We start from the raw sequence: 26,755 nt of genomic DNA, 5'->3' as shown, positions 1-26,755 counted from the left end.
GATACCTAATCTTAATGATCTACATACATGGCTAAAAACGAATTAGAAAGGTGAAATTTCAATTTGTTTTAAGTTTTAAAATTATTTACATATGACAAAAGAATTAATTCTTTTGTTAAAGAATTAATGAGAAAATCCTTGATAATACACTGCACGGATATTTCCGTGCCTTGAATTCGTATTAGGAAAAACTTCTTAATCTTTGTAATATGATAAATGTATCGGCTTTATTTTATTTGAAATGCAAATTACTTTCCATTTATTAATCATTTAGAACTCAGCCTAGATTTAGACATCACTTATTCGTTTTAATATTAGAATAAATTTTATGTTAATGACCTCTCGGTGTAAATTTTAGTGGATAAATCGTTTTTAAACATGTTTGACTGTAATACGTTTAAGTAAGTTGCACTATCGTCTAATACTTAAAGTCATTAACCAATATTTTATAATTTCAAAGTAGTTTTGACTGCGGCCCATATTACAATGAATGGTAATTAAATAAACAACTTTTAATAATACGAATCCTAATTCTCAAATCCTGTATTTCCCATTTAGCCCTCCGACAAGTGCTTCACTTATTACAGAGTTTCCGAAACAAACTGGGCCCTTTGTTGAGAAGAAGTTCTCAAATTGTATTCCCCCTACTTTTTTGCTTAATAGAAATGCCCCTAAATCTAAGGTTAAAACGCGTAGCTGCAGTTGCTCTGCTAAAACTCCAAAAGTTTCGTTTAATTGTAAATGTAAAGACAAAGGAATTTCAGACTGTAGGAAGATTGATAAGGAATCCGGAAAAAGAGTTTGTAGCAAATCCTGTGATGCTAAGAGCGACAATGTCTCTGAAGCCGATGATCATCGAGTTCAAGAGAAGTCGAGCAGCGGAAAACGAGTTTATTGGAAGACTGGGAATGGTGATGAACCTCAAGAGAAATCTAGCAAGAATAAAAGAGCTTATAGGAAGACTGGGTACGGTAAGGAGCTTCAAGGCAAGTCTAGCAATGATAATCAAGTCCAAGCGAAATCGAGCAGTGGAACAATACTTCCCGAATCGAATTCAAATAACACTCTAGGAGTCTCAGGGGATCCCCAGGCGCCTGAGGGTGTATGGTCTGGCCCAGATCCTGTAATACCTGTGTACGAATATCGGGACGAATTAAATCCAATGAACCAAGTATTGGTCACAAATGAGATGCCCGTTTTGAATGAAATGCCTAGACCTCTCAACGAAATGCCTGCTGCAGGGCTGCCCACTCGAAAGAATCCTCAGTTTGATCCATGCACAGGCCAGGAACGCCAAGCTCCGTCCCAACAGCAGGCAGCATACGCAGCGCCCTTTGACTATATGTATCCAAATTATTGTCCAATTCCGTCTAGTCCCTTGCCATGTTGTCCCTGTCCAGCAGCTATGAATATGTATGCTCCAATGCCAGGTTTTCAACAACCTGCCAACATCAACGAGCCAGCGGAGAATGCTGTTGAATCAACGAATTCAACTTCTGGAAGCACCTCAAGGGAGGGTGTAGAGAAATCAACAGATAAGCGGTAAGTTCTAAATTAAAAATTAAATCAACTGTAGGAGGTCATGTCACACTTTTATTCCGAAATGAGAACTTCTACTTCTCTACATATCTACGCATTCAATAAATTCTCTATTGCTACTAATTTAGCAACGCATCAAATCAAGAATCTTCGACCCAGGAGAAGGAAAAGACAAAGAATTCAAAGCGGGAGAATAATCGCGCAATGAAAATTGTTAAATGTAATGAAGTCAGTAAGGATCTCATCGAGCAGTGAGTTCAATGTCAAACCCAATCTGAGATCGTAACACAAACATCAAAACACAACATGTAACACCTCAAAAAAAAAAAAATACATAAAACACTATAATGAAATAGTCCCGTGTTCGAGGTCGTCATCGGTGTTGCCTTATACAAACTTGCTTTTTCGTTTGGCAGGATTTGCAATTCGCTGCAGATTTCGCGTCCACCGGTCGATTGCTATATCGTGTTACCCATTCCCATGGCGGCCAGAAGCAAGACCAAGGCAAGCTCAAGTGAATCCAAGAAAAGCTTTGACTACGACTCAACCAGCGCTGCTGAGAGTAATGTCGCTCCTCCACCTGAAAGGAAATCTGCGAACGCAGCTCCTCCTGCAAAGATAAAATGCAAGACACCAACACGTAATTGTGGCTGCAATACAACGATCACTGGAAAGTAAGTGTCCCATCTCAATTGTCATCCGCATCACGCTCATCCTTTCTTCATAGATTCGATGAGAGCTCTGACAACTCGGAGGGTACGCCGGCTAGCAAGGACAAGGACAAAGGCAAGGACGACAACAACGGTGCTTGCTGCAGCACTGGCGGCTGCTATTATCGCCCACGCTACAAGTATTGCTACAATCCCTGCACAGGTTGCTTCTATTGGCGCAAGCAATGCTGTTGCTGCAATGGCTGCTGTAGCAATGGAGCCAGCGGAGGTGGCTCCTGTCCCATCCAAAAACCAGCTGGCAAACCGGATGCGAAGTCCGCAAATTCTACACCTTCGTCAAGCAAGAAGAAATCCGATACCTCAAAGGATTCATCCAGAATTTCGACACAGTCAAAGCGTTCCACAGCTGGAGCTCTGTCGGCATTCCAGGCGGGCTCGCAGGATATGTACAATCAATGGATGGGATTCCAACAGCAACCCACATCAATGACACGGCCTCCATTCTGCTACCGTTCTCCACGATTTTTTCCGTCACAATTCCAGATGAACAGCCGAAGATTCGTCTCGCAGTCCCAACTGAATGGACAACATCAATCACCGGACATTGATTGGACGCCACAATAGGGATGAGCAACCAAACAAAAAAAAAGATAATCTCTCATTGAAATCGAACTTACAAATTGGTTAGTGCATTTGTTTGAAAAGTTGCAGCTAAAAAACTAGCGATAGTTTCGATATCCCGTGCGCCAATTATCGCTACTATCGATAGTAGAATTAACTCGAATCAAATCTTTTCATTGTCTATCCAATCTATCGAAATTGTAAATGAAATACGATCGTTCATAACTATATTTCGTAGTACTCTCTTTTATTAGTTTTTAATTTTTATTTTGCGTTTCTCTTTATTTTATACACTTTCGCATGTGTTTTCTTGTTGTTGTTTTTGCTGTTGATTGCATATCATATACATATATAGAAGTATAGATTGTTCTTATTAAATTTGTGGGCTTTGTAGAAAAACTTAAGCTTGTTTTTGTTGTTTAAAATTATTAAATTTGTTTGTTTCCATCAGGAAACCTAACTAAAAACTATGAACATAGCACATTTATATATTTTGCGTGTATGTGTGTGTGTGTCTGTTTAGTGCAGCGATAAATATGCGTGTTCTAAATATATATCAAAAGTAATACCAAGATGAAGTTTGTTTGTTTTGAATGGAAATGGAAGTGGATATAATATTAAAGTCTGCCTGCACCCGTCATAAATGATTTGTAACTGAGTTTTGGCTTGCAAATTGCCCCATAAACATTAGCAATGATTATCATTTGTATCATTTGTGTTTCATTTTCTTTTTCTTTACATATAATAATGTATATATATAATATTTATATATATATCTTGTATATTTATGTGTATATTTGTAGGCTTAAATACTATATGGGCGTCGAGCAGGCGTAACAAAAATAATAAAAGATAAACAAAAACTACGTACATGTTTCAAACTATTTACATTGGACATTTGTCAGTTTGGTTTTGTGGTTTTGTGTTTTTTGGTTTTTTGTTTAAACATTGCTCAAGATTAAATGATATCATTAAATATGTGTGTGTGTTTATCTATGGTCTATGTGTGTGTTTGTAGTTCTGCTTTAATCACATGTTTTACGACTCGACTCAACTTATGTGGGGGATTGAATAACTTAAGGAATTGTCGACAAATTGATGTTGCGTTCCGCTTTAGGCATTCTCATCGGTCACGTAGATATATCCATGCTGTTGCAATATGCTCAAACGTTTCTCCACCGCATCGCGATCTGTAAAGTTAATACGATTAATACAGATATATCAATACATAAAGCAAATAGCGAACTTACATTTATTCAACAGCAATTTGTCCTGGGGATGATTGCACTTCTGGACCAACGAGTGCAGCAGAATGTGTGCTGTGTTGTAGCGTTCAAAGCAATTCTTCGTGTTCTTCAGCAACTCATCCAGCGCAGCCGCCTGGCACTGTATAAATAAAAGAGGTTTACTTTAGGATCAGTTTAGTTAAACGACTTATTTTACTTACCATATCCAACGCATAATCGTAGAGTATCTTGTCTGCGGTTATGTTAAATGCATTTGCCTTTTGGAGCAGGCCGCTGCCATTGAGACGCTTCGACTCGAACAATATGCTGCGATACTTGGCGTTCATGGTGAGCAGCGCTAGAGGATTGCAATACATGGTTCATAAATGATTTAAAATGAGGTTGTTTATCATCACTTACCATTCTTCACATTGGATGAGGGTTTGAGCTGCCCATTGCGCAGCTGCTGCGATGCCAAATTCAGGCCGGACGACAGCAATTGCAAAGCACGCACCAACAGCACAAGACGCTCGGCACGCTTGCAGTGCTCGGGAGCATGTGGCGGTATCTGATGCTGTTCGGCGGCCGTCTGGCTGCCGGCGACCATGAGCGTGGAGAGCGGAGCACAGCGTGAATCGGCCACCTCCTGAATGCAATCGGTGAGGGCGAGCACAAAGTTGAGTTTGGAAAGGGTTTCGTTGTGCTCGCGATCCATGAGCGTCTCCTCGGACAATTCGGGTGCCTGGAATGCATGCGGCTCGCCGCCCACCCCGCCAGCTCCAACTGCGGTATCCAGCAGACTCTGCAGTCCGCCTGTGGCGCCCAATTCAGGCAAGGTAAAGGCACGTGGCCCCAGCATGTGATGCTGATTGTTATTCTCCGAACCGCTGCCAGCCGAACCAATCGAGCCCAACGAACCGGGCGCCACCAGCAGCGTGGGGCTGCCCAATGTGGGCAACTTGGTCAACGCAGCGGACGGCAGCACCGGGGAACTGTTGCCGCTTCGGCGCAACGGCGACTGCGAGTGGCCCGGCGACACTTGCCATGTGCTGGGCGCATGCGGTGGCGGTGTCTCCGACAGCGAGCCACCCGACGCGGATCTCACACGGGTCGGTGGTGTGCCAATGGCAAATTGCACCGCTGGCGGCGATATCGAGTTGATGTCGCTGCTCACGCTGCTCTTGCGCTGATCTGCACGCGGCTGCTTAACGCTAATGGGCTGCGATCGTGGTATTTGCTGACCAGCTGCCGCAAGCGTGGCCACGGTCAACGGCATGCCACTTCGGCCGGGAGAACCTGCTGCGGCAGCGGCGGCCAAGCGACGCGCTGGCGCCGGCACTGGTTTGGGCTCCGAGATGGGCAGACTGCTGGGACGCGGTGGACTGGATTGATGCTGTGCTGGCTGCTGTTGCTGGCGTGCTTGTGCAGCAGCCGTTGTCTGTCCCTGCGCCTGGGCTTGACGCTGATCCTCGGGCAGGTTCTTGGGCACCAGCACAAAGTCATCGGAATCCTCGTGTGAGCTGCAAGAGGCGCTGTTGTTCTCGCTATCACAGAGCACGCCCACATTGGTGATGGTAGCACAAATGGCCGGATTAGCCACCACAGAAACTGGCAGCATAAATGGAAGATTAGTTTAAGGAGAATTGTATTTGTATTTCGACTTTAACTTACCGGTATTCTCTTCCTCCTGTGCGGCCTCCTGTTCCTCGCGCTCCTTTTGCTGCTGCTCGGCCAGCTTGACCAGCTGCAGCTCCTGCTCCATCTGTTGCTGCAACGGACTCTTGGCCTTGACGGGCGGCGTGCCACTCGACAACGGCGGCATGTCAACTATAAAGTAAAGAAAAGCAAGAAGATAACATCAAGTTCAAATGGAGCACTTATCTAGAATTTACCTGGCGACACTGCTGCCTTCTTGCCCTGCAGGAAGGGATGCACAAAGAAGTTCTCATAGGATATGCGATCCTTAGAATTGCGTCGCAGCAGACACAACAGCAAATCGCGCAGATCCGGCGACACACCATGTGGAATTCTAAAGAGTATAAAGACGTCAAGTATTTAGTACTGTTATTTTTAGGAGAAGAAACTCTGTGAACTTACTTGGGCGCCAGATTGGCGTTCTGCTCGTAATAGAACTTCAGCTCGTTGGGCGTTTGTGCATAGAATGGCGCCTTGCCCGTCAGACACTGGTAAACAATGGTGCCCAGCGACCAAAGATCGGCCTTGGCATCATACTGCAATGACATAATGACTTCCGGTGCCTGTCAAGCAAAAGGTTTTTAGTGTAAACAACTGAAAGTCATGTGATAGTCTTGCTTTTAGTTTACCATGTACATGGGAGAACCGCACAGTGTGGCCGCCATAACGCCCTCGTTTAGGAAACGCGCGAAACCAAAGTCAGCTGCAAGCAGAAAGTAAAGAAAATAGATGATAATGATATATGAATATAAATATTTGTTGTCTTAATTGACGGAATCTTTTGATATTGTTGAGCAAAATTAAGGTGTCAAGTATAGAATCAACTTTTTTTTTGCAATATAACCTTATGAACTTGCTTATATAATATGTGTATCTTAAAAACTTCATTGATAATCACAGCACGTGTTCTATATAGTAACACTTTTTTTCTAAATTCGAAACTTACCAATTTTAAGCGTTATTTTCGAAGGTGCTGGCAGTGTTTTGCCATAGTTGTGCGACAATAGAATGTTTTGTGGCTTGAGATCACGATGCACAATTCCTTTGGTATAAAGTGCTTTCATGGCACCAGCTACGAATTGAATAAAATTTAATATTAGTTAAAGTTAGCACATAATGAAAGTGGTTGAATAACTTACCTAGTTGTATAAGAAATAGTCGGACAGTATCTTCGCTGAGAGTGCCCTTAACGCTCAGATAATCCGCCAAATCACCGCCATTACAATACTGAAATAAAAACAGAGAAATGGGTAAGTAAATAATTAAAGCCTTTTAGATTGCTGCTTTAAGTTACGCTTTTAATTAATACACATTTATGCTTTGCGCTGCGATCTTAAATGTACAAGAAAGTTTTATAATATGCCTGCTTTTAATTGTATCCTACAGATACATAATGAATACATAATAATATATATATTAAATTTGTATCTTCTTCATTTCTTACGCTTACAAATGTTGCATTTAATTGAATTGTAATTTTCAAGAAAAATATCTACTTTTAAAGATACACTTTAAGTGTATCTAAATCTTGTTTAATTTGTATCTGCTTCACTTCATAAGCAACAATTTTTATCCTCGCTAGAGAATTTTCTTTGAATTTTTATTTTCTTGCCACTACTAAAGCACAACATTTAAGTCTTCAATTGTATCTAATAGATACATTTTCATGCCATGCATTTCTGTGCCTAGAAGAGCTTTGCAAATCTTTCTTTCTGGCCTTATTGTTAATCTCTGCAAATTGTGGTGGCTTCTGAACTGCAAAGTTGGCACAAAAAAGTATTTGGCGGCACGCAAGCCAAATGTCCAAATGCAATTAGCCAACACAAATATCCACTCGAATGCTATAAAATGCGCTGTAAACTGAATGAAAACATCAAAGTTTCGACGACATGGTGGACGCGGCGGGGGCGCTGTGTAACGCCAGCGAAACGCCGCTGCTGAGGCCCGAGGCTCGCGTCTCCTCGGGCAGTGGAGAGCTGCAGCTGCTGGGATGGAATGTGCCACCGGATCAGATACAATACATCCCAGAGCACTGGCTGACACAACTGGAGCCGCCGGCCTCGATGCATTACATGCTCGGCGTCTTCTACATCTTTCTGTTCTTTGCCTCGACGGCGGGCAATGGGATGGTCATCTGGATCTTCAGCACATCGAAATCGTTGCGCACGCCATCAAATATGTTTGTGCTCAACTTGGCAGTGTTTGATTTGATCATGTGCCTCAAGGCGCCGATGTTCATCTACAACAGTTTCCATCGCGGCTTCGCTTTGGGCAACACGGGCTGTCAGCTCTTTGCGGCCATTGGATCGTATTCGGGGATTGGAGCTGGAATGACGAACGCAGCGATTGGCTACGATCGTTTCAATGTGATCACCAAGCCAATGAATCGCAATATGACCTTCACCAAGGCCGTTGTCATGAACATTATCATCTGGTTGTATTGCACGCCGTGGGTCGTCTTGCCGTTGACCCAGTTCTGGGATCGCTTTGTGCCCGAAGGATACCTCACCTCGTGCTCGTTTGATTACCTGACGGACAACTTCGATACGCGTCTCTTTGTGGGCACCATCTTCTTCTTCAGCTTCGTCTGCCCCACGCTGATGATCATCTACTACTACAGCCAGATTGTGGGTCATGTCTTTAGCCACGAGAAGGCGCTGCGTGAGCAGGCCAAGAAGATGAACGTCGACTCGCTGCGCTCCAATGTGGACAAGAGCAAGGAGACGGCCGAGATACGCATCGCCAAGGCAGCCATTACCATCTGCTTCCTGTTCTTTGTCTCCTGGACACCATACGGAGTCATGTCTCTTATTGGAGCCTTTGGCGATAGAAGTCTACTCACTCCAGGTGCCACCATGATACCGGCCTGCACCTGCAAACTGGTCGCCTGCATAGATCCATTCGTGTATGCCATCAGTCATCCAAGGTACCGCTTGGAGTTGGCCAAGCGTTGCCCCTGGTTGGCCATCAACGAGAAGGCGCCGGAGTCCAGCTCGGCAGCCTCCACGACCACGGAGCAACAACAAACCTCGGCAGCTTAAGACAAATGGATTATCGATTTAGGAACACGCTGAATCCGCTACTCGACCCTGACACGACCTCGAACTAGGAACACTTTTTCGTAATATTTATGCCAACTATACTATAATATTTTTTTTTCTTTTTTTTCTTTGTTACTATTATTTAGTAGTATTTTATTGCAAACATGTGAAGAGAAAAATCCAAAAAAAAAAAGTGATAAAAATAAATAAATAAATGGAACAGCAGTACTTGAAGATATAAATCAAATATCTTCCATAAGCAAAACGCGTATGCGAATGAATTAAGCTCAATCAAGAGCTGCCAGAGTGGCACGATTGTATCTGAATTATGAATTGAAATTCGCTTCCACTTTTCTCCCAAGGGGTTCAGATTCTCGTGAGTCTCAGTCTCGTTCTCGTTCTCGCTCTGGTTTCGCTCGTCAATTGTTGAAAACATGTTTTAGTTGTCCCGCAAGGTCAAAGTGAAATGAATTATGACAATTTTCAAGTCGGAAATCAGAAATTTAATGAGCTTCCTTCAACAACGCTTGCTTATAAGGGTTGGATGGCAAAATTCTTCTATTGTATTTGAACCTTTTCAATTGCTTGAAGATTTTGCAGCTGCAGATTTCAGCATCTTTGAACAATTCTCTAGTGTTTATTTCCTGTGCGACATTTTACGAACTAAATTATTTAGGATGTATCTTTTGAGTTGGTTCTATAATTTTTATGCATAAACATAAAAAAAAATATCTCATAAATTTAAATTTTAATAGTATTTTCAGTAATTCCAGTAATAAAGGGTAACAACACTTCATAAAATTGTATGAGCTATGTACGTATGAGCTTTGGATATTTCTCCGTCAATAATTTTGAGAGTATTTAATCACAAAACTAAAATTCATTGAAAACTGAAATTTATTCTATCGATAATACTCATGGATTTCTTTGAGCAAATAAAATAAATATCAGAAAAATTAATCAAGATTTCCTCAAGAAGTAATTCATAAAATAAACTTGATTGATAACCGTAATATATTATGAGTTTTAGAGTTAAGAGCTGTGTATTTTTCTTCATTCATAATTATGAATAATAAGGTCAGCAATCTTCATTTCATTATTCTTATCTAGACATATTTTCGTGAAAGTATTGTTTGTTTAAAAAGTCAAATTTATAGTTGTACTGTTTATTTTCCCAATATGAAGCAGAATATTTATTATATTGATATCGTTAAAGTACTCAAGCAACCTATCACATGCCTTCCTGAGCATGGCAAAAAGTTTGCGAAAGTTAAAACCAATTGTTTTTGTTAATTTCAGTTGTTTGTCATTTGCGGGGCTATAAAGGATTTGCGATTGACCTTCAGACTACGACTGCAAACAAAACGCCAAACGAAAGAGACAGAAAGATGCTTGATTCGTGTGCAGGAAAGCTTTTTCAGCTGGTACAAATTTTCATGCATAATAAGCACGTCAAATTTGGATAAATATGAATGACAAAATGGGTGGGCTACTTACACTATAATGAGTAAACAAAGCGCTACTAGTACGAATAATAATAATAGCATACACAACGACGACAGCGACAAGAACAACAACAATATTAGGCAATTAAAATGACAAAAGATTCTACTCTGGATTGCGAGCAAAGCTACGCATCCAAAACAAAAATGACAAAATTAAAAAGCTACAAAAAAGTCATTGACATGTAAAGTGCTCGCCAGCAAACAAATAAAAGACAATTCTGTCCGAGAGAGAGAAAGAGAGAACAACATTTTGATAATAAATAAAAGAGCGTCAATAAACAGAAAGAATAATGCAATAACTACTGCGCATGAGTCAGCGCATTATCGAAATTTTCAATTGTTAAATTCAAATGCAATCCCATCTAAAGAGAACCTAAAAGAGAGGAACACATTGTCGGACTCAAAAGCTTCGCCTCTCTTAGGCTTTAGCGATTAAACTTTAAGCGACTCGCCGTTAACGTCGACGACGCTGCACAATTCAGTTCAGTTTGTCAGGGACATCCGAGACATTCGTTCGTCTCTCGCGCTCTGTGTATAAATGTAGAAAAAACCTATACGCATACCAAACAATCACATAAAATGCTCGCAGCTTGCGGAATTTGTGGAAATCAAACATCAAGCGCGTTATAGAGAAAAAAACAAAAACAAAATTAACATTATGACTAGGGTAATGCGTACTATAACCGATTTAAGACGACATCGCGTCTAAAGGTCAACATTTTTCTATCGGTTGCGAAGCGATAAAAGCTACTTGTTGTGTACATGACTGAAAATTCATTAAACCAAAGCTAGTTTTCTGATTAGCTAACGCAATTAATTACATACATACGTATTTAATTATTTCAAGTAGACGCAAAACAATTACGAATGCTAGTCAATAATTAAATGTGATCTCTGTAGTTATCAACATTTTTTTTTTTTTTGATGCAAACTGAACAAACACACACAATTGATAAGATTAAACGATTAAACATTATTATGTCTAAACAATAAAATAAAAGTAGAATCCAATCAAATCAAATATCAAATATTTATAAATGAGAGAGATGACGTGCAAAATATGCCGCCATCATCACGTCACTGAAGCGCAATCGCAGAGTGCTCACTCGTTCTCGCTCTCTCTCACTTGCTACCTTATGGCCTTTTATACTCTAACACAGCACAAAACAATACATACACCTGCTCAGCAGACTAGGCATAAAAGCAAAAGTTCACTCTCCCTCTCTTTCGACTACTGTTGGCAGCTTTTGACTTCGCTCCGTCAGTCACAAGTTGGCGGTGTTCGCGTTAAGTTGGCCTCGCTTCAGTCGAAGTGCCATTCAAATTGCGCGACTTGTGCGACGAAAGCTGCAAAAATTGTGATTTCTTATTGAGCAGATCATAATATATGTATGTATATATGGCATACATATGTAGTATATAGAAGATTCGTCAGAGATTTCATGTGTTTTGTTGGAGAAAAGTAAACAGAAAGTGTTGCTGAGTGAATAAGAATCAAAAATGGAACGAAATATTAATGCCTCGTGCTATATAAAATGAAAAATGTGATTATGTACCGACAAACACGAACATTTACATAGAATTGTGTATTCCAGTCTCTTTACTAAGATATTTGTTGTGACTCTCTTGAAAAGAATGTTCTGTTTCCACGGATTACTCAGCATGATAAGCCAATCTATAGAATTCCATTGAAACAAACGTACAAAATTCCCCATATGGATTTACATATATCATATATATAAGTAAGGTGTATCATAAAAGTGTGCACATAAGTTTTAACTGTTTTACTTGCTTTTAATTATATAATCAACAACAATTTCTTCAACTTTATTCAACAGCATGAAAAGTGAATCAACAATTTCGACAATGACATGAGCTTACATTATCTTGCATAATAAAGTAATAATAATAAACTACCATAATAACATTAATAATAAGAAAATATATAATTTAAAACAACAAAATGCACGTGTATTACAAATTTGGATTACTTTTAATATTTCTGCTGAGCGTAAGGTAAATGAAATCAAAATTCCACTTGTTTTTTTCCCGTTTCCCCTATTAAATAAACAAAATACATAAATATATTATATAGAGCAACGGTTCTAGTCGCGTATTGTACTTTATAATTCGAATTGATCGAAGCTTTGACATGGGGAATTAAACGTATCATTCTCCATAACAAATTGATAAGCCTTTCGCATTGCTAATATCGGGAACCGGGGATGGTTTATTTATAGACAGCTACAGCAAAGTGGGGGCAATTACAGAAACGGCAAAGACTCACTGAGTACAAAGTTCCACAATGGGTGAAATTCGCGCAATGGAATCACACAGAAACCTGTTGAAAAACTTCGGTACATCAAGTGCTACCGAACCTTGAACCGACTTTACTATATCAGAAATTCTTTTTTTTTTGTTTCTCTTTATAAAAACGTCGTTTAACGACCGCCACGGTAACAGTGACAAAAGTTCCACTCGTAATTAATGTTATTATACTGTATATTTCGTTTTGTATGTGTGGGGGAATGGCCTAATCGGCCAGTCGCGAGTCGAGTTGATAAAGCGAACAGTTGCAACGATAATATATACTATATACTATACTATATGCTCGCTTATCGATATGTTTACCCGATGCGGCAACCATTCAAAAGAAAACTTAAGACAAGGCAACTTTCGACCAGTTTTTATGACTCACATGTGGTCTCCATTTACAGACAACTGGCGCTAGTCGAGAACTTTACTTCTATTGATTTATTTATTCCGCACACACTCGTAAAGTCACCGTGTAATATAGTCTCAAGGGTCTCGCGGTTTTAATCTATTTACGGCAGCAGTTCTATTTAAACGTATACGTAATATTTCATCATGCTTGGCACACAATATTAAGCGATTAAGCTTTAAAACTACACAATTATTAGCTAGTCAACTAAATACAATTTTATAGATATAGTATTTCTCCCTGCTGATCCGCTGAACTGCGATCTAAAGTTGCATTCTTAATTCGCCCGCTCGCAATATAGTATGTATTTCATTACGATTCGTGGAATGAAAAGTCACGCAATTTGTGCGAGTTGCATGTCGGCGATTATAAGACTTGAAACACACTTGAACTAGGCGCACAGTAAGTCACCTCGTAACATTATCAACAAAAAACAGCAAAGTCGCCACTAAAAGCGCTGCTAATGAAGGAGGATTCAGGCCGTCAGCTTGGCCAAAATCTCGACAAACCGAAAGTGAGAGTGAGAATCTAAAGAGACATGCATACTATATACAAAGCACAAAAGGAGACAAACGAAATAAAACACGGCCAAGTTGTGTCGTGTTTTAGCCATGACGTAAACAGGTTTCCCGACCGTTTTCATTCATGTGGCTCCAATAACAAACAAAAGCGAATAATGATAAACAGCAAAAGTTGCAAAATCAAAATGTTACCAAGATGTGCTTAACATCCAAGTACCCTGTAAATGCGAAATCACACGATAAATGCCTGAAAATAATGAAGAACAAATCAGGCAAACCACTTTCTCACTATACTCAATTTACCCCAAGTCTGTACAGGGTCTCGTTGCCTTTGAGTGTCTGTCTTTTTAAATGGGTCAAGTGTGCTTTCAGGATAAATGTGCTAGGTGTGTTCACAATGTAATCTTACGTCACTTGAAATATTGCCACCACATTTGCAGCCAATTTGAGAGTTTTACTTTTTGGCCAAAGCAACTTGGCAAAAACAGTTGCTAATCAACTGAGGCTAAGCCCAGTTAATTGCCCAATATGTGCATGACAAGCGAGTTCTAATTCTCAGTTGCATTTTTGTTCAATAGCATTAGTTATACGGCACCAGCGGAGAACAGCGAAAATGGCAAGAGCAAAAGCTTCGACGATGATTACTACGACTATGATGATGATGATTATAATGAGAGCAACAATCCAGAGATTGCCGCCAATCGTCAATCAGACTTAACATCATCGACGACAACAACAACGTTTCGACCTATATTTAGTAAGCACAATAAATTTATATAATTTTCATCATAAATTAATTAATAAATTAAATTCCCTTTTTAGCCATTCCACGTCGCAGCAGCCACGTGTTAGAGCCAAGCTGTCCAAGGAGCTGTCTCTGCTTGGAGGACTTTAAGTATGTCCAGTGCATCAATGCCCAACTCACTCATGTGCCATTGGATTTGCCAAAGACGGCAGCCATCGTTGACTTGAGTCACAATGACATTGCCGAGTTGCGTGCCGAAGACTTTTCTGGCTTGGCTAAATTGGTGGAAATCAATTTAAGTTACAATCTGCTCAAGCAAGTTGACAAGGAGGTAAGTAAATTCATTTATTATTTAAGGAATCAATTAACTCAACAACTAATTCAATTTAGGTTTTCAATGGTTTGGATCGTTTGCGCCGCCTACGCTTGACCAATAATCACTTAACAACCATCGATCCGGACACCTTTGCAGGCGCCACAGATTTGGCGCTTTTGGATTTGAGCAACAATACAATTGTACAGCGCACGGATGGCTCTTTGCTTAATCAGCCCAGCTTGACAGAGTTCACATGCTTCAACTGCAACTGGACGGGCTTGCCGGAGCAGATATTCTCAAACTTGAGCGGATTGACTTCATTGCGTTTGGATAACAACGATTTCAAACGAGTAAGTTACGCGCGCTAAGAATCAAAATTATCGATAGACTACAGCTGGATATCAAGTTGGCAGCTCTACAGCCGCACGCACACAGTATAGTTGTCTCGCTCTAACTGTCGCATGCGCCGTTCGCAATTCGCACAATATACTGATGCTTCTTCTTCTCGTTTTGACAGCAAATCGATACGAAAGCTTTCACGCCGCTCAAGAACATAGTTAAACTGAAGCTGCCCGAATTGAATCAAACAAAAATTGAAGAGCTATGCCAGTTACTCAACACGATTGATATCATCAGCTTCAAGCATTTCGATATCAGTTGCTATGAGCGCGTGCTCGGCAAATCGTTCAACGACAGCATCATCTGGGCCACCGATTCACCGACCTCTAAGCTTGCCACGGCGTTGCCCAGCACACCGAAGCCAACCGCGCTCTTGCCACCACGCACAGGTAACAAGAACAAATAACAAAAAGACATTCAATAAAATTGTGCAAATACAAATGCAAATATTGTTTCAGCAGCCAATCGCAGGCCTCACAATAAACACATGGCCAGCAACGAGACGACGGCAACTGTAGCCAAAGCAGGCATCATGACTGAAACAGAGATAAGCACCAGCAAAGAGACGGAGAGCTCATCCAACCAGGTGGCCATCGACCCGGAAACCATCAACACGCTACTCATCTGTAAGTAATTGACTTTTCAATCGCGAATAACAAACTCTAACTCTGCCCATTTTCAGGCATCATTGTGCTAGCCGTCGTGGGCATCGCCGTGGGTTTAATCTGTCGCAAAGATATCGGTGGCATTAAGACAAAATGTTGCCGCACCAGCAAACCAGAGCCAAAGGATCAGGTGCATCCCACTGAGGAGATACCGTTAAATAAGCTAGCCTAAGACGCACGCTCGTTGCCTTACACAACAAATACAATGATTATCAATCCATTTACAATTCGGGACAGCAAAATTCCAGCAACATTTTTGCCAATGAGCATTGTAGTTTTTTGGAGAATTGAAATTGTAGATGATCTTAGTTAGTCACTTAGTTTAAGTCGCCTAGTCGATTAGTCCTCTGTTATATAGAACATCCCACACTACTCCAATTTGTCCCCATTCACCCTTCGTTTTGGTCCCAAGAAGAACAAACAACAAGAACAACTACATATTATATATATTATTCTATGGTTACGTTTGGAGCACACATCATATTGTTAATTGACCTAAATGTTAGCTGTCGTACTCTTAATATATAGACACTTTGCCAATTTATACAATAAACATTAATTATTGTAAATAGCATAAAGAAATGACGACTCTTTTTATTCATCATTTCGAAAGAGGAAAACTAATTGTTAGGTAATTATATTATTCATGAACGCACCACCAACAACATTATCTAGACTTTTGTCCATTATTAAAGTATTAAATGATGCTAATCTAAAACTACAGTTAGACGATAAAAACGAGACTCGTACCACCTGACACACAAATATTCAAATTCAAAGCTGTCAGTGTAATGTATATAATTTGGTTGATATTTCAAGCTGGGGAAAAGCAACGCGTGCAACTGAGTCAATAAATGACACGAGTATAAACTGATTACATTAGAAATTAGACAATAGAAGCAGGAAAGGGCAGGGCAGGGAAGTACTTGAAGCACAGAGTAAATAAACACGAAATGGGGTCAAAGTCAGATGAAACAAACCAAACTAATCGCATGTTAATTCGCAGTTTGACACGATTACACATATAGGGGAAACTCAATCAAATTATATGACAGACTTATAACTACATATATAATATATTGATGTCTAGCTCCGGAAAAAAATACTTTCTAATAAAGAGAAGCTACCCAACTATTATGATTTAGGGAAAAAGTGCGTAGATTAGAAATCTGCCACAAACACAATCTTATCAATGGCTAAAACATTGGCCTATTTACGAAATGCCTTTCATTTTGATCAATGAACACTGCTGGCTAAAAGTATGCAAACACCTGAGGAACGCACTAAAATAAGCAATCAGAATCTAGGAAGTAAACAACTAAATGCGTTAATCAATAAACAAGTAGGTCAACAAATTTTAGTTAAAGCGGCTCGAGAAATATACGCTTTTAGTCAGATTGCTAAATGGCAAATACCCTGTGTAGATTAATAGATTAGATAGGTAGTAGTTAACTTGCATATAATTCTTTGTTCTTTGATAACATTTGTGAATACCATTTAAGGAAAAAGAAATGACATCACTCGTCACAATCGTAAAACTATCGATATGAAGAAGACGAACAATATGTTGAATAATCTTTCTTTGATTACCTCTAGATAGCTCTAGTTTTTAGTAATATTAATATAAAAACTACTTTAACTTCGAATTGCTGGCTAAGTATATGCAGAAGTTATATCGATATAAATCGATAGGTTTCCTCGATAGTATATTTTACAAATATTGCTCGAAACATTTCAAATTTATAGAGCATTATCTAGTCGGTTACCCTTTGCTTTGGCGTTTCTGCATATTTATTTTGTTTTCGTGTAGACTTTGCAACTTCCGCAATTAATTGCGTAGCGTTTTAGCTGAAAGTGCCATGACTCGTGAGAGTCAGGGAGCGGGAGAGCGTGAGGAAGAGGATCGGGGAGCGTATGACGTGGAGCTTTGCCTACGTGCACTTTAGGTGCAATGAATATGGACAATAACAACAACCAAACTGAGTCATACGATTGGGCCACATATCATTAATATTAATGCATACTATATAGGATGGTTCTATTGTATAAATACTATACGGAGAGTTTGTTGTTTTGAACAATTGGTCAGACTATAGATAAGACTTAAGACCTAAGACTGTAGACTCACCTCCATAACCAGATTGACACAATCCTGGGACTCCTTGCAATCCAAGAGAGCGACAACATTCTCATGATGCAGCTCTGTTAGTTCCTTGAGAATTTTAATCTCCTTGCCGAGTAAATTCTGCGTCTTGATCAGTCCCTTCTTGGTAATGCACTTGATGGCAACCGGCATGTGTTTCTGCAATAATAAACAAACAAATATATAAAATAACAGTGTTAATTAGCACCCATTAGTGTTGGTTAACGAACTAGAGGCATTGAACCCAATCGGCGAATGACTTTCAATTAAAGTTGAACTCATCGAAATGTTTGATTTATTGTCAACACACAAATTGAACATAAAATTCAATTGAATCATATCTCAGTAAATGTTCTAAAAAAGATTAACTCCATGCGATGGCACTGAACGTAACAGCAAATTAAATGCTGATCACACAGTGAGCACACTTGTTTAATGACTCACGTGTCAATTAACGTAAAATGTGATTGATAAAATGCACAGGTAGACAGCGTAGACTTGCAGTTACATGCATTTAAGTATATAGACAGTTCTGGAGTGCACATTGTGTTTTGAAGTGATTGTCATGATTACAATAATATTCTCACTAAATTGATAAATTTACCGCATTCAATTAAATAACAATTTCAACGGTTTTATGCATTTAAAGCTAATTTTTCATGAATATTTAAGCTTAACATTTCGAGAATTTAAAACCGAAGCAACAATGAAGCAGCTGCTGCTTGGCACGCAATAGAAAACAATAAGAAAATATAAATAGTTGGGTTTTAGATACATTGGAATAAATTGGGTAATTACTTCATTCAGTTAACTAATTTAAAAGTAAACAAAGTTGTTGTTGTAAGAATTATTTAATAGCACTAACTTATTGCAATTGAATTAATGTGGGATGATACCCAAAGTTTGTCTAATTAAAATTGTATAACTATTCAAAGCAAGCAATTATATAATGCAGCTAATTTCAAAGAAATAATGGAATTAAATATGTAATTCTTAATGTGCGATAGGTATATCTAAGGACAGTTCAAAGATAATGGTATAATTATGCAATTGAAGTAATAATTTCATTCGGCTAACTAATTTAAATTTGTTTTATTTTAAAGTTAACAAAGTGGCTGTTGTAAGAATCGTTTAACAACACCAAATTATTAAAATTGAATATGTAATGCTTAATTTAGGATAGTTTATCATTGAAATTATCTAATGACAATTGCATAACTATTCAATATGAGAATCGCAAAGAGAGGCCTCGTGTTTTGCAGCACTAAATCATTGAATATCTACTTTTAGCACACACTTCTCTGCCTCGTGCATCACACAATAATTGCAATGGTTGCCCATAAATATATGCATAACTAATTAGAAGTGCCGCTTGCAACGCAGTTGCAAAATGCGTATAGCGTGCAACGTGCTACGTGCAACTTGTTCCGTGTCCCGTTATTATTAATAGCTACGCAAAAAACACAAAACGCATTGAGCCATTCACTTGAAGAGGTGCGTCAAGTTTACCGTTTGTCTTGGGTTTAGTTTGCGCTTCAGCGATAAGAGAGGAGCTATCTCCTCATCACCCTTCCTCCCCACCCAGCACGCTATTTACCTCCGCACTTAACAAGCGACAATGACTCTTTGTCTGTGTTTACCTTAGCCAACAACACAACAAAAGAGGAAAGTGTAAATTTGTGCGGCAACCTTTCATTTCGCACTTGCATTAAAAAATATGGCATGAAGCCAAGCCTCAACGCATCTGCAGATACGATCGAATGACTGAATTATCCGACCTGAGTAAACTTTACTTTTTAACAATTGTTATTTGCTTTCATATCGCCGTCACTTCATTACCTATTTTCATTATCTCTCGTTTCCATTGTTTCAAACCTGAATAATCGCACAAACCAGTTGAAGCTGAATATTTATATTAAAAATAATTGATATTTACTCCAGTTTTGCATTTTTGTTTTTTGAATGATGTTTACAATCAATAAATACCGACCACTTGACCGATAACAAGCGGCATTTGTATATTGCATCTTGTTGTTTGTTGGGAGAATGTCTATAAATACTTTGTTGCTGCGGCTCATTGATTAAAAATGTTTATTGGTCCCCCTAGGGATTGACGTTGGCTTACAAACAGCAGTTCTACATTGGGATGTAATGTTTTCTTGAACTGATTAAAGACTCTGGCCTAGGTCAAAGTCAAAGAAAATGGCACAGCGACAGTTGTTGATTGGAAGAAATGCAGATTGAGTTCTTAATTCTTAGGGAAGGCAGGCACTTAGAACCCGCATGTAAAACTTTTTTAAATAACAGTACACTCGAGTCTACTCGACTGTGAGATACCCGCTAATCATTTTAAATAAAAGCAAAACAGTGCGGTATTATTTTTAAAATAATAATAATACCAAAATACTAAAAATATACCAAAGGTTATATTTGGTATATAGATAAAGCACTACATTCAAAATATACCATATAGTACAAAATGTACCATATTTGAAGTAAATATGATGAAAATACTAAAATATACCGGAGGTTATATTTAGTATATTGGTACAGCACTACATTAAAAATATACCATATAGTACAAAATGCACAAAATTCAAAGTAAATATAATACTTTTAATATAATAATATTTTTAATATAATAAAAAAATATATACCAAAGGTTATATTTGGTATATAGATAAAGCACTACATTCAAAATATACCATATAGTACAAAATGTACCATATTCGAAGTAAATATAATAAAAATCTTGAATCATTTGCTATACAGCCCTTAAAATATATGTATGTACATAAGTTGATCAATAATGCCATTAGTAGTTTTGTAATTTTCATTCTTTTTATGACACTTCTCTGTTTACGTTTTAACGAACGGAAGTCACAACTGTTGCTTTTATTATGCAATCGTGAAAACAATCATTAGAATCAACGCAAATGTATAGTTCATTAATAACAAACAAAATCCTATCGAGTTTCAGACATGTCTCAGACATTCAAGTAGCTTGCTTCCACGTGCAGACTAGATGGCGAAATATGCGCATAAATTGTTGTGCGCCGTATATGGAAACAAATACGGGCACTGTTCAGAATGAGAATATCGGAAAGAAATATCATAATTCTCACGCGAGAAACTGGTTTAACGAGCATTTCAGACTAGTTCCAGTTCGCTGCCAAAAGCAAAAGTCAAATCGAGTCTTAGACACACTCTTTTCTAATTCTATCAGGATGTAAAGATACTTCTGAAAGAGAGAGAGAGAGAGAGAGTATTCGCAAGTCGTTTTTGCTTAGCTAATGTACACGCTCTGTCAGTCTTTTCATATCGAGTCAATCACGCGTTGTGCGAAATTGAAAACCTGCGACGCAGTTTGGCCAAAAGAGTTTTCCGCCTGACGTTTCGGATTGCCTTTCCAGCAATATATTTTCACCCAGGCAAACCAGTTAGTGCCATATCTTCCCAGCTCTGTGAGTGACTGTGAGTGTGTTTGTATCTGTCAGATACTTTGTGCTGCTGCTGTTGTTGTTTGTGTTGTTTTGTTTCTCGCATTTTCTGCGCAATTATTTTTTGCTATTTCTGTCCAAATTTTTCTTGTTGTTGCTTTCCTTTTTGCCCATTTTATTTTTTGTACATAGTTGGGGGCCGTTGCACTGTGCGGCATCGTCATTTCTTCAATTCCATTTGTGGCCTGTAGCGCACCCCGCTTTTGGCCTTATCACACACTGACTGAACAGCAATCAACTCAACCCAACTCAACTCAACTCATACGGTGCATTGAACTCCACTGAACCCAAATTTCCATTCGTCATAAGTAATGTGCAAACTAATTTCCCCCCTTTTCCTCACAATATGTGCAAATTGGGGTTCAGCGGGATCGTGGGGTAGAGTGCTCGCTCAGCTTCCGCTTGGCCTCCAAGCAAAAAAAAAAAGCACAAACAATATAAAAAGCAAACGAGCAAATGACTTGTTAACTTTCACATTCGCTTCCACACACAAATCGTGTGGTTTCCATTTGTGCCATTTTATACAAATTTTCTGCATATGCTTGAGATTCTGATTTTTAATTTTTTACAAAATGGGTGATTGGGTCAAGAACTTTTGTTATCATTCGAGGGTAAATAAACTTTTAGAGGACGGCATTGAAAGCGAATTGGTTTGCAGCTGGCTGCGAATCTAATTTGATTAAAGTTAGTTAATCTTTATGTCTGATGAAGCCAATCAACTGTAAACGGCACTGTATTGAAGTTATCGATAACTATTTATCGTTCTCGAATGATCGTTTTAATGTACAGTTTAACTAAAATGAAGCAATTTATTTTTGGAATTAAATTATTCCATTTAAATGGCAACTTAGTAATTTATATGAGATTTGTCTGCTTTCAATAATAATAATAATTACCAAGCACCCATCGTTTATTTTTGATTGCTTTCAATGACAATAATAAAATATTTAACTGTATGAATTTACCCCTGTCTAATTGCAATCCGTGCTTATTTAGCTGGAATAATTGAATCGCGAATAAAACAACTTCGCACTATTCTCACAAATCTAAAACTGATTCAACCCTTTACATGAATTGCATTAGATGTCTGAGGTGTCCACGATGACTGTTGAATAATTCTGATTCGATTAGAAACGCCTCGATTCGCGCCGGCTGATAATTTCTCAAAACGCATTTAATGCACTTGAATAATGCAAAGTGATTGCAAAATAACAACAACAATAACAACAACAATATCAACAAGCAATAACAAATGGCGACAAATCAAATACAAAATGCAATTGCTAACAATTATGAAAAGTAAATATGCTAAAAACTATAAAACAACGCGAAATGAAACGCGTGCATGCAAAGCGACCAGACAGATGGACGGGAGCCGGAAAGAGGGAAGGAAAGAACTGTGATATTACGAAACCTTGCTGCAATATACACATTATGAAATATGTAGAGAAGCCCGAGGGTTGTCAATAAAATAGTAGATAAAAATGATAGAAAAATTGGCATAAAAACTGTTCAAATTTGCCTAAGAAAAATATTGTAGTTTTAAAAATCAAATATTTTATAAATGGTTATACTTATACTTAAAGGCCCCATTCTAAAATGTAAATAGTATCCTAATCGGAAAAATGTGCATATCGTAAGACATAAAAATTAGTTCTTATATATCGATAAGTTCCTCTTGTGTCATCTCCAAGTGGTATATCGCAAAGCCATCAACTATGGAAACTACCGATAGTTTTAATAATCTAATGACTATTAAAATAAACTGCAAAACTAATTTTGCTTAAACTCTAATTATATAATAATAGTTAATAAAACAAATTTATTAAATATAACTTGCAATCATCGTAGTGTATAAATTACGAAACGGATCAAAATTTTTACTTTTACAATTTAAAATTGTATCATATAATATCGATAAATACTTGAATGATGTACTCTGCCATCACTAAGCTATGAAAAACTATCGATAGCTTTGAATACACTTTTTCTTCTGCTCATATATGCAAATATTAAGTATACGCATCCATTTCTTTTACAATTTCACTTACGAGCTGCCCTCGTCTATGCACTCTTTACGAATTATCAGAATATAATGACTTTTTGCATGATTCTTACTCAATGTGTGTGGGGTTGTGCCTTATGCAATGCCACGAGCACAAAGAATATCGAATGGAAAACCATACTATATATGTATGTATGCATTGCATATACCTAGTATAGTAGAATAAACAGGAACAAAGCAATGTAAATTGTTGGAACACGTGTCAAGCGAGCAACGATTTGCACATGTGTGTGTTTGTTTGTGTTTTGTGTGTGCAACCGATGGTTGTGCATTAATTTTCATTCATTCATTTTGTGTTTTCCACAGCTGTAGTAGAGATATATGATGGGGAAGGGCGGCCTACGATCCGTAGATTTGTGTTTATTTTTGGGCAACACAACTCGCATTGTCTGTCTACAGTTCTGTGGCTGCGGCTACGGCTGCACTCGTGTATCTGTATCTGTATATGTATCTTTTGTTGTCTGCCTGCACATGTTCCATGCGGTTAACTATTTTTAGAACGGGACCATGGTGCATCTGCCTGGCGACATGTCAAGAGATTAGCGTGTTCTTCGGCTGTCTAGATATTTTTTTAACGATAGCCGCGAAACCGCATTGAAAAATGCCCAACACTTTATGCACAATATTGATCAAAAAGTGTACTTTTATAAAGTGCTAATAGAAGCATCACGTCAGGAAATAGTAATGCATGCACTGTGAGAAAAACTGGACTATATTGTCAAATGAAGGCAGCTAAATTTAGATTTCCAGTCGTACTAATAATAAAAATCCAGTTTGCACAAATTATTTCGGATTAGTGAATTAATACATGCTCCTCGCATGCATAAATAACTCATTATAGTTTTGCAAATTGAAAGCGAAAATTCAACACAAAAGTCACGTAAAAATCAAAGCGAAATTAAAAACAACTCAGCAAACAAACAAGCAAAGCAAAATTTTTGCGGCAACAGCTGCCCGTTATTGCATCAGCTGTTTTCTGTATCCATGAGATACGCATCTTCTTCGTATACAAACATATACTATATCGATATATCTACACATAATAACATATGTATATGATATAGACAAACCTCACAAATTTTGTGTGACGCTCTGCTTTCAATTTGTTTATGAGAAGAAAATCTGTGGCAACAAAAAAAGCAATCGCAGCAAAGTTTATCAGCTCTGTGATGTGTGTTTGCTTTTTGTTTTTGCTTTTCGAAGAAAAAAAAGTTGCTCAAGTTCATTTCGACTTTTAATAGGCGCACTCTTTAATGACAATGCAATGACAACAGCAACAACAATCACCTTTAACACCTACAACAACAAAAACAACACTAACAATTACAATAACAAAGTGTGCCCCATTTATTTCACAGCGACTGTCATTTGTCTCAGTCTCTCATCGCGACCTGTAGTGTTGCCATCTCTTTCTCTTTGACTTGGTCTTCCCGACGATTTGTTAATCGCTTTTTTCTTTTCGTTTTTTTTTCATTGTATTTTCGAAAGAGCTGTAACTTTTGATTTTATTATCACTTCGATTTCTTTTCTCGGGGACCTGTTTTGTTAATTTCCCAGCATTTTTCCATTTATCATTAGTAGTGCCAGATGAAAGGCAAGAATATGTACGTGCTGAGAAAATTCAGGTAAACTCATTTCTGACTTCTCAGGGCCACAACAATTTCATCAGCTAAAGTCATCAAACTCGATCCTGACAACCGCTGTCTCTGACTCAATGTGGTTCGCATAATATGCATTAATTTTAGAAAGAATTTACCTTATACTACCTATATAAATCAGTTATTATTAATTGCTGTCTTTGTGCATTATTTCCATTGTTTTGTTGTTAAAGTTCCCTAAATCTTCTAACTCTACAAACGTCACCATCTATTTCTGAACAGCAAAAAAAAAACAGAAACAGTGTGTACCTACACTCTAAAAAAATAAATCCGCCTACAAGCACATGTAGAATATTTGTTGTATGCGTTGTGACCATGAAATAGTTCAAAACACTATATTGAATACACACACCACAACGCATACCGACATACATATGTATGTACCTATTTACATACGTACATATGTATGTATGTTGGAACCGCAGCGTAAATTGAAAATAGGCCTCAGAAAACGCGTCGCAAAAAGGAACGAAACGCACGTGTTTGTGCTTGAATCCAATGAATGTTGTTGAAATACACATTTAAAAACAAAACTAATGAGAGATAAGGGGCGCCATAGTGCCAAAATAAAATATAAACAGAGACAAAAGAGAGAGAGCGACTAACGTCAAAGGAATTCGCAATAGCAAAGAAATAAACAGAAAACAACACCAAGGGGCAACGCGCTGATGTTGTTTTTGTTGTTGTTGCCGCTACTCATCAGCTGACGTCCCCTTCTCTTTAGTTGCTTTTGCATTTGACATTTGCCAAAGAGAAAATGAGGAAGATACCACTACTTTGGTGTGGATACACTGTTTTTTTGCTAATTGCGTTTTATGCGAGTTTCGCATTTGCTGCGACAATGGCGCATTGTTAATAACAATTTGTTGTTGTTGTTGTTTGTTTTCTTTATTTTTACAAATGCGAGCCAAGCCCACACTTTGAAATCAACAATAACAATAAAATAAAAATGCAAAAACAATTCCAGCTAAACAAGTTATTACATGACGTCGACGTCGTTTGCTTACCTTGCGATGACGTCCTTTGTAGACCACAGCAAAGGCGCCATGGCCAAGCATATCCTTGGAGCTGTATTCATATTCCCCGACAATATTCATTGCAGGCGCCGCCGGCAGCGAGACGCGTCTGCTTTGGATCCTTTATCTTTCTTTTGCTGCAGCAGCAATAACAACACACTCACACTCTAACACACACGCGCTCACTCACTCTCTCACACACACCGACACTGTCGATTGGGGGTGTTGGTTGGGTGAGAGGGGAGGGTGGATTTCCTTTTTCAGCTGCTTTCGGCCGAATTTTTGCAGTTAGTTGCAATCGTTGTGGAAAATCAATTTTTTCGCATAACTCTGGCAGGAATTTTCGTAAACTTTTTACAAGCACTGCTAGTTGCCAGCTGTTTTGCTAACCAGCAATTGCTATAAACAATTACACACTCACACACGCACACACCTGCCTTTGCTTTTTTTACTTATGATTTTTGCTTGTAATTTAATTAAACTCTGTGTAGCTTTTGTGTGTTAATCGCTGCTGTGTGTGTTTGATTATTTATTTAGTTTGCGCAGACACACACACTCACGCGCACACAATAATGGATTATTAGTTCACTCCCGGTCGGTTTTTTGATTAAATTAAACGTTTTTCTTCTTAATTTATATTGTATTTGTTGGAGAGAAAAGTATTTTTATGTATGTCTTTTCACTTCGCGATTGGCAATGTTGTGCTA

General features: G+C 38.4%; 4 protein-coding genes across 8 annotated transcripts; 3 read left to right on the top strand and 1 right to left on the bottom strand.

The window, feature by feature from the left end:
* The first annotated feature begins 278 nt into the window (after positions 1–278).
* On the top strand, positions 279–3,061 carry LOC133841568 (uncharacterized). 2 transcript variants are annotated; one of them, XM_062274144.1, is made up of 6 exons: positions 279–401; positions 461–493; positions 559–1,542; positions 1,668–1,790; positions 1,956–2,213; positions 2,267–3,061. In XM_062274144.1, the coding sequence occupies exons 1-6, from the start codon at positions 379–381 to the stop codon at positions 2,832–2,834; spliced, it is 1,989 nt and encodes a 662-aa protein (XP_062130128.1). In that variant the 5' UTR covers positions 279–378; the 3' UTR covers positions 2,835–3,061. The 2 variants fall into 2 exon arrangements, with proteins under 2 accessions (XP_062130128.1, XP_062130129.1); XM_062274145.1 differs by having other exon boundaries at positions 280–401; positions 464–493.
* LOC133841567 (serine/threonine-protein kinase unc-51) lies at positions 2,748–26,754 on the bottom strand. The gene is made up of 12 exons (XM_062274143.1): positions 26,040–26,754; positions 17,795–17,968; positions 6,892–6,979; positions 6,699–6,824; positions 6,382–6,455; positions 6,155–6,315; positions 5,950–6,086; positions 5,729–5,884; positions 4,478–5,665; positions 4,279–4,415; positions 4,082–4,217; positions 2,748–4,021 (listed from the first exon to the last, which is right to left on the bottom strand). The coding sequence occupies exons 1-12, from the start codon at positions 26,127–26,129 to the stop codon at positions 3,945–3,947; spliced, it is 2,544 nt and encodes an 847-aa protein (XP_062130127.1). The 5' UTR covers positions 26,130–26,754; the 3' UTR covers positions 2,748–3,944.
* On the top strand, positions 7,622–9,027 carry LOC133841572 (opsin Rh4). Its single transcript, XM_062274154.1, has one exon. The coding sequence runs from the start codon at positions 7,642–7,644 to the stop codon at positions 8,791–8,793; it is 1,152 nt and encodes a 383-aa protein (XP_062130138.1). The 5' UTR covers positions 7,622–7,641; the 3' UTR covers positions 8,794–9,027.
* Positions 10,807–16,248, top strand: LOC133841571 (leucine-rich repeat and transmembrane domain-containing protein 2). 4 transcript variants are annotated; one of them, XM_062274151.1, is made up of 8 exons: positions 10,807–10,965; positions 12,137–12,314; positions 14,120–14,298; positions 14,364–14,617; positions 14,677–14,952; positions 15,120–15,390; positions 15,460–15,627; positions 15,684–16,248. In XM_062274151.1, exons 2-8 carry the CDS (start codon positions 12,262–12,264, stop codon positions 15,836–15,838), a joined length of 1,356 nt encoding a protein of 451 aa, XP_062130135.1. In that variant the 5' UTR covers positions 10,807–10,965; positions 12,137–12,261; the 3' UTR covers positions 15,839–16,248. The 4 variants fall into 4 exon arrangements, with proteins under 4 accessions (XP_062130135.1, XP_062130134.1, XP_062130136.1 ...); XM_062274150.1 differs by lacking the exon at positions 10,807–10,965 and adding an exon at positions 11,551–11,687; XM_062274152.1 differs by lacking the exon at positions 10,807–10,965 and adding an exon at positions 11,552–11,687 and having other exon boundaries at positions 15,463–15,627.
* Position 26,755: the final 1 nt, after the last annotated feature.

Source organism: Drosophila sulfurigaster, chromosome 3 (assembly GCF_023558435.1).
Source record: "Drosophila sulfurigaster albostrigata strain 15112-1811.04 chromosome 3, ASM2355843v2, whole genome shotgun sequence".
In the NCBI taxonomy this organism is placed as follows: Eukaryota; Metazoa; Arthropoda; class Insecta; order Diptera; family Drosophilidae; genus Drosophila; species Drosophila sulfurigaster.
Note: the sequence above shows the minus strand (reverse complement) of the source record. Positions and strands in the feature narration are given on the sequence as shown.

Coding starts and splice junctions, on each gene's coding strand:
- LOC133841568 (XM_062274144.1), top strand. CDS start 379: ATGTTTGACTGTAATACGTTTAA. Junction 402..460: donor TTTGACTGTAATACGTTTAA/GTAAGTTGCACT, acceptor ATAATTTCAAAG/TAGTTTTGACTGCGGCCCAT. Junction 1,791..1,955: donor AGTAAGGATCTCATCGAGCA/GTGAGTTCAATG, acceptor TTCGTTTGGCAG/GATTTGCAATTCGCTGCAGA.
- LOC133841572 (XM_062274154.1), top strand. CDS start 7,642: ATGGTGGACGCGGCGGGGGCGCTGTGTAACGCCAGCGAAACGCCGCTG.
- LOC133841571 (XM_062274151.1), top strand. CDS start 12,262: ATGCACGTGTATTACAAATTTGGATTACTTTTAATATTTCTGCTGAGC. Junction 12,315..14,119: donor ATATTTCTGCTGAGCGTAAG/GTAAATGAAATC, acceptor TTTGTTCAATAG/CATTAGTTATACGGCACCAG. Junction 14,953..15,119: donor ATAACAACGATTTCAAACGA/GTAAGTTACGCG, acceptor TCGTTTTGACAG/CAAATCGATACGAAAGCTTT.
- LOC133841567 (XM_062274143.1), bottom strand. CDS start 26,129: ATGAATATTGTCGGGGAATATGAATACAGCTCCAAGGATATGCTTGGC. Junction 6,316..6,381: donor GCGGTTCTCCCATGTACATG/GTAAACTAAAAG, acceptor TTTGCTTGACAG/GCACCGGAAGTCATTATGTC. Junction 6,087..6,154: donor AACGCCAATCTGGCGCCCAA/GTAAGTTCACAG, acceptor TATACTCTTTAG/AATTCCACATGGTGTGTCGC.